The 16,028-nt window shown below is 39.7% G+C and overlaps 1 protein-coding gene across 1 annotated transcript in view; it reads left to right on the top strand.

The window, feature by feature from the left end:
* FASTKD3 (FAST kinase domains 3) overlaps nt 1-16,028 on the top strand; it is a 164,601-nt gene that overhangs the window by 71,584 nt on the left and 76,989 nt on the right. Inside the window, exons 4-5 of the mRNA XM_078687628.1 lie at nt 821-995; nt 6,541-6,610. Of these exons, the coding sequence (XP_078543754.1) occupies nt 821-995; nt 6,541-6,610 (245 nt within the window). The remainder of the gene's footprint in view (nt 1-820; nt 996-6,540; nt 6,611-16,028) is intronic.

Consider the following 16,028-nt stretch of genomic DNA (forward strand, 5'->3'; position numbering starts at 1 on the left):
CAACAAACAGCACTGGTTGCTGCGGTGGAACGGGGAGAGAGCGGACCAAGGTCAGGTAATGTGCACAGATTACACAATAAAACAGATTTTAAAAGCAGTTACAAATTCACAGGCCAATTCACAAATAAATGTGAAAGCACTTTTGATGTATTAAAAAAAAAGAACAACCCATTGATGTCGTCAGTTGTTGTTATACCTTCATGGATGTTTTAACACAAGTACATATTTTAAAGGTTTGTGCCAATGCAGCAGTTGGCTCTCCACTCATAGTTTTGTAAAAATAATTATGAACACACATTCTACAAAGCATGTGAACCTTTCCGCCACCACCGCAAAAAAAGCACAAGGGGCTACTTTTGAATCTATGAACAATCAATAAACTGTTTTTCAAAGGGAAAGATGAGTTTCTAGAACAACTTTGTATTTGACAAAACCCTTTTTTTTATTTCCTCATGTTAGTTAAGCTGTTTATCTGTCATTCTTCTTCCTAACTCCTCGACGTCAGCAATATGTATGTATGCATGTGTGGATCACACATGAGGTATTTGGTGACAAAACCAAGTATTTGATAGATTTCTAGGTAGGTACCAGAAAAACAATCTTTCCTAGTTGTGTAAATATGACACACTTCCAGCATTCTGTATGTATTCTGAGAAAGAAAATATACTTTCTTAACCTTAGTTCATAACTTATCATAATGTAAGGCAACTGTCCAGCAAACTTTTTTCCCCCAACGTCTTGCTCGGAAACCTGTGTTTAGATATATTTTATGCTGCACTAACGAATTAGTTCAACCATGGTTTTTCTTTCAATAAAATAGGCCCCCAAACTGCTTCTAAAGTATCGTGTGAAGTCCTTTCTGACACATGGCCGTTCCTTGGAGACTGGTGTGGATTTGCAACTTTATCATAAAGTGAAGGCTGGACTAATAGAACTTCTGGGAGCGCGAATGTATTTTGCTTCACATGTGCTGACTCCGTATTGCTATACATTAGGTATGAAATGTTTTGCTTTCTTTAAAATGTAGTTAAAATATATTGTCATATTTATGTCAATGGATCAGAGGTAAGGCCTGGTGGTGAGATTAGGATATTGTTTCATTTCAGACCTTGCGCTTTTGTTTTAAAAGGCCATACACTTATTATTCAAAGCTCAAGCGAAGTTATATTTTTGGTGTAAGAAATTGGGTAGTTGTGAAAGGTGTGAGTTCTTCACAAGTAATAGTCCACAGTTGTCCTATTACTGGGAGCCAAGTACCCCATTATATCACTTGACTCTTTCAGGGTAGCGAAGCAGGGCAGCCCAAGGCATACTCAGGGAAAGTGGTAGGGGCTCCCATTTCGCAGGCACGCAGTAACAACACTCAGTAAATTTTTCACTAGTCCGTGCTATATCTTTGAAAAAAGAAAAATATATTTATAACACACATATACAACTAAAACTGTCCATTAGATTACAAATAGGTCTGTTAGCGCCGGGACACTCTGCCCGAGTAGTCGTGCGCTCTATAAGACACCCATTTAACATAACATAACATAACATAGGTACATCAGATAGATGGAAACACCTTTGGTGACACCTTCATTTCATAATGCATCTCTATCACAATACCCCTCACTTATATCAGATGAAACTTCACCATATAAGGTGTTGTCCCTTTAAATAAAGCTGGCATGGATGAGGAGTCACCACATTCTTAACAGCAACCACGTTTGTAAGTGCCAGTGGAATTAATAAAATCCACACGGTATAAAAAAAAACATTAATTAAAAGTGAAAACATTGTATTCACAATAAGTCAGTATAAGATTGTAATTCAAATCTAGCAAATGTGTTCTATAGTCTTATTTTTTCTTTTCACTGACTACATGCCACATAATGTAGCCATAGGACTCAACCAAGGGGTCCCCACACTCTTTAGCCGAAAAACTAAATGTTTCAGCTGAGAGTGCTAAGAAAGTAAAATAAGTATTTCCCACAGTTGTGAATGCTTCTCCCTGGGGAGATAGGGCAAGTTTCACCTTCTGGGGATGGGGTTGCTGTGCTCCTGGCAGCCACCCAGACATGGCAGGCACATATTGGTGGTGCCATGTATTTCAAGGGGCACTACAAGAAAAGGCAAATATGAACAATAGCCCTCCCGTAATGCATCATGGTGCACTCATAGCCCACAATCTATAAATACTAGATTAGCGGATTTGTCCGCTGTTGAGTTTTATTTGTGTCTTGAGGTGTTTTTCCTTTATTCCTTTGTTACCTTTTTTCTTTTTTTAATACATGCATGTCCCCAGTCTGCGCATGTCCACCTCCACTCCCCCTAGTCTGTGCCCGTCCAACTCCACTCCCCCCAGTCTAACCCCCCCCCCCCCCATCTTATCTTGTGTCTCTCCTTTTTGCAAGGGTATTTAACTGGGGCTCGAAAGTTCTACTCAGACTAAAAATAAACATGAAGAACGTCGAACAAGGGAAATTCTGGCTGGGGCATTGGCAAGAGGGCATGATGGATGCAGGGTGTCAGCCCCGCTAATGCGCTCCCAGATAGTCACACCTTTGTTATTACACGCCTCCTCCCTTTAGATAAAAGACGCCCCAGATGTTGATGTTGTATTCTGGTTGGAGCACTGCAGACAACACTTAATACCTGCTTCGTGCAACCAGAAGTACCCATACCACCATTTTTGCCTGCACAAAATGCATACTCCAGCTATCCATTTTGCAATGATCTGCAATTACATGTTTTTTCCTTTTGCTAGTTAATGTCATCTACCTTCAATGCAAGCTGTGTGCAACACTGACAAGGTCAGTGGTGGTGCAGTGTAGTCAAGTCAAAGTTAAACATTATGTTTATTTAGACCATTAGGCCTTTAAACCCATAAAAACATCACCCTCTACAATAAACTTAAAATGTGCTCAATTCAGCATAACTTCCAATACAATTATCCAATTTCTATGAACTTTTTCCCAAGTTTACTCTGTATTGAAACTGTAATACATATCACACATCTGTAAAATGACATAAAACTTTTGAAAACTATAAACATTTCTATTATACAATATATTCATAAAACAATATAGAACACATAAAGCGTTGTCTAACAAGGAAACTATTTTACTTCCATCATATCTCTCAGCCATCCATTACCCTTCCCATGAAAAAGCTTTTTGCGGCCTCCATGTACTTTGCAAAGGCTACTGAAATTACAAGATTTGTCATATCATTGAGAAGTTTGATTGCTTGTGCACGCATAATGGTCCCATATTTAAAGAAAATCGGACCTAAAAATTGTTTCCGCAAAGCTAGCACTTTTGGGCAGTCCACTAAAATGTGTAAATTATCGCATTTTGTGCCCAGCCTACATGTACATTTAACACCAGGTTGCCTCATTTCTGCTTTTACTTTCCCGTTAATCATAACAAAATGAACACCAATTCTCAATCTTATAACCTCCGATCTAAGCCATTGATTTGGTAATATGTCCAAATATGGGAACCAAATTTCTTTCTCCCAACTAGCTATCATAAATTTCACTGACTGTTTCTCAGATACTCCACGTCTTCCATCTTAGATAATTCTTTCCCTAGAGTTCTGAGTTCGCACTTTGTTAGGTCTACTTGTAGGGTCTCTCGGTCGATTCTCATATTTAAATTTTCATAAACTAGATACAATTTCTTCCTGACCTCTTTTGCCCACTTTTGTTCACTAAGCTGGGCCTTGTTCTGGCACCACTGTGACACTTTTATGGCCTCTCCTATACCCAATCTTTTCCAAAATCTTAATAAGGCCACTTGTGCCTGAACATCCAAGGAAGTCGTTCCCAGCTCTATTCTAATTGCGTGGACCATAGATGAGCCTGGTTGAGACATTAGGGATTTTTATACATTGCCCTTCCTCTACATCCCAGCTGCTTTTGCCACTTAAGCCAATTACTTCTGCACCATATTGTAGTTGCGGTGGTATCATAGCATTGTAGGCCTTTAACACTGGTCTGTGAGACATGCCCCCGTAGATACAATTGAATTTTTTCAGCCAAACACAGATGTCAGGGCTTTGGCTTTTTGGGCCTTCAAGTGCGAATGCCACTTTAAGGACTTATCAAACCAGACCCCTAGGTATTTATACTTGTTCACAAGTTCCAATTTAGATGTGCCCAGGTACCAATTAAACTTCTGGTCTCTCTTCCCAAAGCATAGAATCTTTGTCCTATCCATACTTATGGTTAAATGCTTTGCACCACAATATTTACTAAATCTAACTTCCTCTGCAGACCCAGCTCTGTCTGGTCCAAAATTACTAGCTGTAAAGTAGAGGGAGGGACCCCTTAACTATTCCAAGGAAAATGGGGTACTTAAGGTAAGTAAAACAGAGTTTTTTTCCTTGGATGCAACTAAGGCTGGAAACAAATTATTCACACATCATATGTTAACCAGCGAGTCACAAAAGTGAAGGGAGAGAGAGCAGCAAAAGTAGAAGCCCAAACAATGAACTAAAAAAGAGAATCACATAAATGAATCAGTACAACGTTTATTAAAAATATTTAACAATAAAAAGGAGGTTTTTATACATAAAATCGTTTACATCGATGCAAAAAACACCTAATCAATCATTTAAAAACAAGAGTTCAAGGCAACACACTGGAAACATTATTATACTGCCACTATACTACACTCCCTGAGAGAAAACATTAGACACTCCAATTTGGCATGAATTAAAACACATTTGTATATGAAATAATATTGGCTGAAACTAGATACTCGTTCCTCTATCCGTATCTATAGGACCAGTCAAACATCGAATTGTGTTGCAAGTTGCGTTGACGCGTTTCGATGGCAATAACAGAATTAGACCATCTTTTTCAAGACTTTGATAGTTCTCTCGATATCAGTTATCTGTTAAGGACAATGTTCTAATTAGCAGTTTCCTAACAGTAATAGCACTATTCCCCTATTGTTTCACACAACCTCTCGAATTCTTAAAATCAATACATTTAAAAAAAAATAGGCCTTTAGAGCTTATTGCATGGGCATAATAGTATCGACACAAAAGATTTAGAAAAAAAGAGAACAGACAGTCAAATAGAGGGTCAAAGAACAAAGGGATAATATATAGATGATTAAAAGTATAATACAACAACTCACGTTTCTACCAGCAAACATCCCCTAGATTCTTGTTCGTTGTATCAAAGTGGACAGATGACCCAATCTCCTGGCCATTATGTATGAGACATATCATGTCCCCGAATCCTTTACACAAATGTTAGCCCTATAGTTATATCTATAAAGCTTATAGGGTTGAGGGGTAAAGGGAATCTACCTCTTTAGTTTTAACGGGCCAGCATATATAAATTATGTGGTTCTTGGAGTTATTTATGGATTCCACACTATCCAGTCCCACCTGGAGGGCTACCACCTAGGAGAAAGCACTCTTTTAAATCATTTCACACTGATTATAAATTTTAGTAAAACAGAGGGAATCAAAAGAAAAATCATACCCTTTTCTTTCTATCCTTGTTAAATGTATCTATCACTCATACGAAGGAACACTTCCCACGTTACTTCAAATAATGATATTATGGCTTCCTGTAATCATATATCTAAAAAATGTAACAAGAATAAATTAGACCACAGATTTTACAAAACCTTATTATACAGCCTCTTCCTTATTCTCTCCGCTAAGAGGCCCTCTATCCCTATACCTACCAGGGAGATAATGCCAGATATTAAGTTTGATTAAAATCCACGAAGGGGACAAGACCTTCTGTCTCCGTTCTCGCTTTGCAAGCGCGTCCTTTTACATGCTGCTAATCGTACGTTAGAGCCCTTCATCAATTGGGCCTATATAACGAGAAAGGGAACACGGGCAAAATATCCAAAGGTTATTTAACATCACCTTCACTTTTGTGACTCGCTGGTTAACATATGATATGTGAATAATTTGTTTCTAGTCTTAGTTGCACCCAAGGAAAAAAATCTCTGTTTTACTTACCAAAATTACTAGCTCATCAGCAGAAAGTATACAGGATACTTGTTTTCCATTCATTTTTAGGCTTGTATTTCTGTCTACTTTCAAAAACCTTGGCAAATCTGCCAAGAAAATATCAAAGAGTAAGAGGGCCAATACACAGCCCTGTCTTAGTTCATTGTTGATCGCTATTTTGTGCGTCAAGGATCCCACCTTATCCTTAATTACTTGGGCTCAATTCTGAGTATGTAACTCCTGGATTACCACCAGGAGCCCTTCTTGGATGTTATATTTTTTTCAAGGTCTCCCAACGATTTTCAAGGTCTTCCAAAAATGCAATATAAATAAAGTAACAACTAGGACATGTATGCAATGTATTCACTCATCGACTTTCTGCTTGATCATCTGGTGTTATTAAGCCACCGTGACCCAACATAAAACAAAGTATGCATTGACATTTAATAGCATTCTGGCTAATTCGGGGGCGGGTTTGAAGCGTATGTGCCAAGTTTTAGAAGTTACTTATTAAAGTCTGGCTCATCCTTTGTCTATATGAAGTGAATGTGCATCCGTTTTCCTTAGATGCAGAGATTAAACTAGACGAAGAAGGCTTCGTGTTGCCTGCCACCCATCATGAAGATGCCCATAAAAGGTAAGGTGTGTGAGTAGCATAGTTCTCTGTCCACCTTTTTCCTCGGAGTCCATGAAATTGTTGTGGTGAAGAGCTTTTTTATCTCTTATCACAGTGTCTGTATATTCTATTGAATGGATGTTCCATCTATTGTTAAGAAGGATGTTTCCCCCATATTTTAAGTGCAAAACTGTGCAGGGTATTATAAAGCACATTTCATTTCAATTTTATGTAGTACTCTTTTTACGTGCGCAGATGTTTTCTGAGCTTCCTGAACTGTCACTGTGAAGTCAGAATATATGATCACAGCCCTGTCGAGTTGTATATTTTCTAGGTTTCTTTCCAGGTGTAAACCCGTGTCTGTCTATATCATTTTGGATTCTTGCTATTATTGCTCTTTGATTTTAGACTGGAAGAGGTTTATGGGGCTACGTACTGAGGCTGAATCCCACAATAAATACCTCATGCACGGACTCCCTTCTAAAGATTGTACGTATCATCTGCTCCCCATTTTTTCCATATTTCTAATATGAGCGGTCTCTGGAATTCATTCTGTCTCGAACATCTGCCGAGTTTTTCATTTCTGGCCTAAACAGCTTGGTGTCTTTTCCATTGTGAAATATGTTTCTTTTGATAGTCGTACAGTCCTCAGTGTCGGAGATTCCCTGCACGAGTGGTTCACGTCTAGATGAATGTCTACCAGTTCTCTCCATCATATGACCTGGAGTCAGAGTGAGAGAGTCAATGTTGTCAACAATGTTGGGCATCTTCGTTTCAGCTGCCTTTATTTCCAAATCAAGGTTGTTTCCGCTGACCTGCTCCTGTGATGGCTCCACGTGGTTATTACTGTACCCTTTTTTTTTTTTTTTAAGTTTGAAGTTTATTAAGGAATGAAATAAAAAGCAGTAGCAGTACAGGAAAAAACAATCATAAGTTATAAAAAATCACAACTTTTCTCTTACATTACAGTAGAATTATGCATAAAAATAAAAAGAACAACATGAAATGAAGAAATGCTAGAGTATCGAGGAGAAAGGAAAAAATCATTAAAATATAAATCTGAAAAATAACAATAAGTAAACATAGTGTGTAACAATAAATTTATATATATGAAGACAAAACATTCATGGTGGTTTTTGAACCTCGACATTGCGTAATGGAGAAATGGGAGGTGGTCTGGAGATCTGGGACAAATATTCGGTAAGGGGGATCCATAAAAGGTCACGTTGAATTGCTAGGGAAATAGGTGATACAAAATTTGTGTCTAGACGATGGTTAAAACACACTGCATTCCACCATGCAGTGAAGGAGACATCATTAGCCTGTTTCCAATGTGATGTAATATGATGAAAAGCTATGGCAATCAGGAGGTCCAGTAGTTTGAGTTTGAGGTGGGATCCAGGAAGATCAGGGGAAAGGGAACCTAGAAAAATATGAAGGATGGAAAAGGGATGAGTGATGTTGAAAAGTTTTTGGATTTGGGACCAAACTAAATGCCAGAAATGGAGAATGGGGGGGCATTCAAAGAGCATGTGTTTCAAATCAGCTATAGGACAAGAACAGGACCAACAGGTGGAAGGAGAGTCTGCTGAGAAAGATGATAAAATAGAGGGCGTATATAATGTACGATTATAAAGAAAAAATAAGGTTTGGGTAGTATTGGCAGCTCTAGACGTTTTGTGAATTTTAGACCAAATTTTATCCCAAAAAATAGGGAGCCAATTTTGAGACAAGTCTTTTTCCCAAGCCAACTCAACTTTAGATTTCGAGCGTTCAGTCGATGATTGTAGAGTTTTATATAGAAAAGAAGCAGAGGGGGATTGATCAAGGGCATTAGAGATAGAAAGATGAGGTATAGGGATAGAATTGGTGTTGGGAAGATCGGAGAGATATTGGAGAAGTGATGGGATTAGTGATAAATATTGTTTACGGGTAGAGGAAGGTAATGAAAATTGTTCTTGAAGAAGGTGAAAGGGGAGAGGAACAGCACCAGAAATAAGTTGAGAAATCCATTTTAAACCACGAGAGTGCCAAGATTTCCAATAGAGAGAACGATTTCGAATTTGAAGATGCTTATTATGCCAAATGGGTTGAGTATGAATAGAAGAAGTAGAAGGATAAGAGGATAATAAGTAAGGCTGAAGAAGGGTGCGAGTGCGGGAAATTATAGGAGATCGAAGAGAGGAGACATTAGAGGAAAAGGAAAGAACTTCACTGATGTCATAGGGATGAAGGAAGGATGTTTCTAGCGTGAGCCAAAGTGGAGGATAATACGGAAGATCAGAAGAGAGCCAGCGTAAAGCTTGTTTTAAAGAAAAGGCAGTATGGTATGCTGTAAAATTGGGGAATTTAACACCTCCCACAGATTTATCCCTCTTCAGAACAGAAAGAGCTATTCGAGATCTTTTTCCTTTCCATAAAAATTTCAGCAAGATAGAATCTATTGACTTGAAGTAGTGAAATGGAATGCAAATAGGAATCATAGATATGGTGTAGAGAACCAAAGGCGCCAGCATCATTTTTATGGAGTCCAATCGCCCCCACCAAGAAAGAAAGAGAGGATTCCAACGTGTAGTAGAAGTAGAGATCTTAGTAGAGAGAGATTCAAAATTAAATTTGAGGGTATCAGAAAGGCGAGGGGCAAACCAGACACCCAAATATTTAATCTTAGAGGGTTGCCAGGAGAATCCAGACGTGTCAAATAGATGTTTGTGGCATAATGGGTTCAGGGGAAGTATTTCACACTTTTGCGTATTAAGTTTATATCCTGATACGATAGAGAAAGCAGATACTTGATTAAGGAAGGAAGGCAAGGTTGTTTGAGGGTTGGAACAGTAAAATAAAATATCATCCGCGTAGACCGATAACTTAACCTGCTGTTGGGAGCTATATTGAAAACCAGAAATGTGCTCATCTCGTCTGATTTTAGTTAAGAAGGGCTCTAAAGCTAGAATAAAAAGAAGAGGGGATAGAGGACACCCTTGGCGGACTCCTCTGCGAAGAGGAAAATAATCAGAAGTAATACCGTTGGCAAAGATGGAGGCATGGGGGCTGGAATAAAGTAAGGAAACAAGAGAAATGAATTTAGGTGGAAAACCAAACCAGCGAAGAGCTTGAAACATAAAATCCCATCCTATTCTATCAAAGGCCTTCTCGGCGTCGAGAGAAATGGCAGCTAGAGGAGACGGAAGAGAGATCGCTTTACTTAAGATGTTAAAGAAAACACGAGAATTATCGGATGATAAGCGACCCTTAACGAATCCGGATTGCTCCGGGCCAATGAGTTCTGGTAGGAGAGGATCAAGTCTAAGGGCTATAATTTTGGCGAAAATTTTATAATCAGTGTTTACCAGGGAAATTGGGCGATAATTTTTACATAACGTATGATCTTTATCTGGTTTGGGTATGAGACAAATTAATGCTTCCTGAAAAGATCCCCGAGAGGATCCAGAGTGGACAAAGGACTGAAATAAGAGTAAAAGCTTAGGGAGGAGAAGGGAGGAGAAGTGATTGTAAAACTCAATAGTAAAACCGTCCGGACCCGGGGCCTTGCCTCTACGGAGGATCGAAACCGCATGTGAAATTTCAGATGGGGAAATGTCCAAATCCAAGGATTGAAAATCAACATGAGAAGATTGAGGGGAAGGGATATCTTGGAAATATGATAAAAGGTCAGCAGGATCAGGGCTAGACTCAGGAGTGTATAAAGTTTGGTAAAATGAGACAAACTGTGCTAGAATATCTTTGTCTTTAAATTGAGAAACCCCGGCAGCATCTAGCAAGGACTCAATCTTCGTTCTTTCTTTGCGTATTTTTAAGTAGTTAGCCAGAAGTTTGCCCATTTTGTTCTGACCTCCATAGTAGCGGGAGTTACATTTAAGAAGAGAGTTGGAAGCTGCGTTAGTAGTAAACCTATTAAACTCAATTTTGGCAGAGAGAAGTTCACGAAGGGAAGATTCAGAGGAAGATTTATAATATGTATATTCTAATTTCTTTATTTTATCCAAAATTTGAGTTGACTTAAGAATCGACTGTTTTTTCTTTTGAGAGACAAAATTAATGATAAATCCCCTAGCGGCTGCTTTAAAAGAGTCCCAAACAGTGACAAAGGAAGACTCAGGGAGGTGATTCAATGTAAAAAATTCAGAGGCGAACGTCTTAAATTTAGTGGTAAAAATGGGGTCCAAAAGTAGAGAATTATTAAATCTCCAACGTCCCGAAGTAGGGGAAAAGGGGATAAGGTCAATATCGACAAAAACGGGGGCATGGTCTGAGATTAGAATGGAACCGATTTCTGAATGGGTGACTAGTTGTGCTAGGGATTTACTAAGAAATAAATAATCTATACGAGATTGTGAATGATGGGTGGGGGAATAAAACGTATATTCTTTAAGGTCAGGATTACATAATCTCCAAATGTCAACTAGAGCATAGTTTTTAATCGAGGTAATAAATTGGGAATGCATCGTGGAAGGGATAAATTTGACTTTGGAATTTCTATCAAGAAAAGGGTCTAGAACTTGGTTGCAATCACCACCAAAAATAACATATTGTTCATTAAGAGTAACTAATTTATCAGAAATAGCAGGCCAAAACAACTTGTCAACACCTGTAGGTGCGTAAACATTAAAGATAACAATAGGTATTTTATCAATAAGGAGCTTAGTAATAACCCAGCGGCCATTATCATCATGTTCTTGAGTAACAACAGAAACATTTAACTTCTTATGACATAAAATAACAGTACCATTTTTTTTACCTGAAGCAGGAGAATGAAATACATGTCCTACCCAGCAGCGTTTAAGTTTAGTAGCTTCTGTGTCCGAAAGGTGGGATTCTTGTATAAGAGCTACATCGGCCTTAAGCCGTGCCAAATGAGTGAGGACACGTTGGCGTTTAATGGGGTTATTCAACCCTTTAACATTCCATGTAACTACTCGGAATTTGTAAGCTTAGTAAAATGATATGAGGTAAGATATAGTAAGATAGAAGTAAGAAATTGAAGAGAAGTGTAAGAAAAATGTGAGAAGCAGGAAATGTAAGAGATAAGGAGCAAAAGAAAATAAAAATGATAAAGTAAGGGAAGTAGTAAGATTACAAGAACAGACGTATGAGAGAGATAGAGAGAAAAGGTGAGAGGAAGAAAAATACGAGAGAGAGAAAAGAGTATAAAGGAAAATAAGAGAACAGAGCGAGAGAAGAGACATAACAACAAATACAAATGAGAACTGGGGGGTGACGACGCCAGAAGAGGACGACATCAACAACAAAAACTCACGTCATCGAACACCGGAGGAACCAGCTTAGGATCAATGGAAGGGAGTAGAAAACTACACCGGGATGGGTAACAGGAGGAGAGAATCTGTGATGAGACAAAAATGGAGAAGAGATGTTAGGAGTACATAAGAACGCCAAATGTAGGAGCTACGCAACATTATGACAAAATATATACACATAATATACAAGGGGTATGTGTGAATAGTAGGATAAGGGAAGTCGATACTAGGCACAATAGGGAAACAAAAGGAGAAATACTTAATCAATCAAGAAAACACATGAAGTATTAAACTGGTCTGGCAGTGTCCATGTTGATGGTTTCATGGCGACGGAGGAATTCTTCAAGGACTTGTGGATCTTCAAATGTCGTTGTCTTTTCTTTATACGTAACCTTGAAGAGGCAAGGATGTAGAAGACCAAATCTGGCGCCAAGGTCTCGCAATCGTGGTCGTAGATCAAGAAATTGTTTCCTTCGGTCAGCTGTCACTTTGGCTACATCTTGAGACAGATACAGACGATGGCCTTCCCAGATGATTTGTTTCTTTGCCTTGGCCGCCGAAAGTACCTGAAGTAAATCGGTGTATTGTAGGAAGAGCATTATGACTCCGCGTGGTTTGGAGGAAACTCTCGGACCCAGTCTATGAGCTCGCTGAATGTTAAGAGTGACAGAGGGTGGAAGATCTAGAATTTTCAGTAAAAAGGTTTGGAAGAAGGAGGTTGGATTGGACCCTTCTGTGAGCTCTGGAAGATTATAAAGGCGTAGGTTATTGCGACGATTTCTATTTTCCAACTCCTCAGTCTGTCGCCTCAAGAGAGAGACATCCTTCTCCAATGTAGAAATTCTAGAACAAGAAGATTGCAGAGCTTCCGTTGATTGTTCCACTAACAGGACTCTGGATTCAAGAGTGGACCATTTATCATGAAGAAATTGCAGTGTTTTAGTAGTTTCAGCCATAAAGGGTTTAAGTGCTCGAAGTTCTTCAAGAATGAGATCCATGGATGCGGAATGAGTCTCAGAGCCTGGAGAAGGAGGATCCTTCTTGTGGCGTTTCGTGGAGCCTGGTTGTGGAAGTTTGCTGGTGATAGTAGCCTTAGGTATTGCCCCACGAGTGATATCCGTTTTTGAAGGAACAATGTCTTCCATGACGTGCGACGTTGAGTCAGAGTCAGAGGAAAGAGGCAGGTTGGTTTTGGAAGCCTTGAGCTTGAGAGTGCGCAGTTTCCCCATATATGGTATGGGAGATTAATAAGAATAATAATAATGTACCTGCAGACTCCGTAGAAATAAGGTGGCGCCCCTCAAACTGACAAAATAGCAGTGTTGTGGAAGGTATAGTTCAACACAGTGATGTCAGGACCGCGTGTGCAAATGAAAGAAAATGCGTCATATAGAAGACATCATTAAAATAGAAGTGCACACATTGCTGAAATTACACTGCATATGATGAACTTGAGCATGGAAATCGTCCGCATCCTGTGTAGGAACAGATAGAAATCACTGAGGGTAGCCAGAAACATATGGTATACTGTTTGGTGAGTGTCATTGAATAGCGGCGTCCAAATGAAGATAACAGCTTGAACACAACACTAGCGAGAATAAAGCTAGAGGAGAAAAATGTTCCAAAGGCTGAAAAAGCGCCAACAGGAAGAGTCAATCAATAAGGGATAGGAACATTGCGTAATGCAGCATTGCTGTAAGAAGCGCGTTTCACCTGGAAGGCATCGTACTGTGGCGCAGATTCTCCGCTGACTGAGTTCGGATACGCGGCAGAGTGTAGAGAAAATGGCGGCCGCTGGGAGCGCACTGCGTCAGTCACTGAAAAACTGCATTGAAATGGAGCAGAGGAGCGTAAGCGGTAACAGTCCGCTCACCTCATGTTCCGACTTCCGAAAATGCAGACGGCGCTCAGAATGGTGCAGCGGGAGAGGAGAAAACTGCTGGTGTCGGCGCTCGATGCCCGGAGCTCCGCAGTTAAGCCGCCATCTTGTGCGGCGCTCAAGCCACGCCCCCATTACTGTACCCTTTTTAAAATAATTATTTGGAGTTTCACTTAGTTGTCATTTTTTCAATGCTGAGTATCAGATGCTTATTTGGTCTCTGTAAATCAAGAAGTTTGCTTGTAAGGTGTGTATGACTTGAGCACGATGTTTGTCCCCATGCACGACCACACATGTTTGTGTTGTCTACGATTGTATGACTAAACAACTACTGTCTTTACCACGACTTCCTAAACCACGAATGTTTAACAACGATCATTTCTAATACGTTTTAAACCACTGCTCCCTAAACCACGAATAAATAATATTGAATGTCACTTTTTCAATGTATGCCTTTTTTTTTCTAAAATATTAGTTACTTTATTTTTTCAAATACGAGCACACTGATCATATTCTTTTTTTGATTCGAAAGCTTTTACAATTGTTTAAAACAATGCAACACTGCCATCTCCTGTCATAAACCGGTAATTTTTATGTAAATCATTTTCTTCATAAACCTTTGCTGTTTTTGATACGTAACTTTTACGATTTTATTTTTTACGTTATAATTCTTACTATAAATATTTTGTTAATTTTATTGGTGGACGGAGTCCCTCGAAACCCCCCCCCCGTTGTTCAGGTGAGTCGTGATTCCGACCTTCGTTGTTCAGCCGTTCGTTGTTGAGCAGGATTCGTTATTCGCACCACGTTGTTCAGGTGAGTCGTGGTTGAAACGTCGTGGTTTAGGATGTTTCCCGTTGTCTACTAGGGGTGGTTTAGATTTCGACTTAAAATTTGGGGGTCTTCCAGGCCTTTTCTCCAGGCAGGTATGTGCCTGTGCAAGTGACGTGTGGATGCTATGCCTAGTTGATCATCTTCCGCACAGAAGGTGCCGGAGAGGTTCTAATATACGAGTTTTATCTGTTGTTGTTTTAGTTTATTTAACTCCCACTCTGTTAGAGTCTTCATATGCATTGGGTCCCTTACTTATTTTTTGCTGTCACTCCGTAGGACAGGCACTCTGACCAACCCCTTGTGGGGGTGGGTACCATGCCCGCCCACTCCACCCTACGGCATCAAGGACCAGGGGCATCTTCCATGATAGTATAACCCACCTTTACGGCTGTAACTTGATTCTAGCAGGGTGGCCCTATTGCAGATCATTGGGACCAGACTGCATGGCGGCCAGTTCAGGCAGCCGCTCTGCGGAGCAGCAGCACAAGGATGCTCAGAGAGCAGTGGCCGCTGGTGACATTTGAACCTGGTGGGGCGGAAAATGATTTCCGCACTGTAGCTCGCGAGCGCGGCGCGCGTGCCCGAACACCCCCACCCAACCCCCCCCCACCAAGAAAACTGTGAAAATCGAGTGGACAAATGGTGCATTTGCATGCAATTTTGAGAAGGAAGGAAGGTTAATAAAGAAATTGTGAAAGTGCAGATATGACAGTAATAAAGAGATGTCATACAACACAGGTAGCTACCTGCTTATTCAATATGTGGCTTCATAACAGACTTTGAGATACAATGCATTTCTGACTACCTCACAGAGGTTTTTTATTTAAAAACAAGTAAACAGATCGCAAACTAGCAGAATTCCCCATAGAGTTACTTTTTGTAATTAAAATCAACACGTCTGTCCTTAAGAGCAGCAAACTTTTCAATAACTTGTGTGTTGAACTCTGGTATTCTTTTGAGCAGCTCGCTCTCTATGGAAAGCATTGCTAAAGCATTCAGTCTTTCCTGAATCATTGTGTTCCTCAAGAATGTCTTAATACGGTTTAAGGTCGAAAAACATCGTTCCGACTCTGCTGTTGTCATTGGAGTGGTAATGACAATTTTTAGTAAAGCCACTGTCTCTGTAAGTGACTTTTCCATATTGAGTTTCTGGATTAAAGTCAGCAAAGCAATGGCACCAGTTGCCTTCCGGTATACACTCATTCTGTAGAGTACAGTCAACTCAGTTTTCAGGTCCTCTTTGCTGAGCATTGGATAAGCCTCCACAGCATCATTCAGAGCTTGCTCAGGGAAGGATTGTTCATATTTTGCAAACTGGTCACTTTCCAATAATGAGGCACTCACCAAATGTTTTGTGAAGCGAAAACGTTCTTGTGCATGCACAATTACAATGTCACATATCTCCTTTCCTATTCTGACCAGAGTGCTGATGTTTTTCCTGTGGTTTGAA

This window comes from Lissotriton helveticus, chromosome 4_1 (genome assembly GCF_964261635.1).
Source record: "Lissotriton helveticus chromosome 4_1, aLisHel1.1, whole genome shotgun sequence".
Lineage (NCBI taxonomy): Eukaryota > Metazoa > Chordata > Amphibia > Caudata > Salamandridae > Lissotriton > Lissotriton helveticus.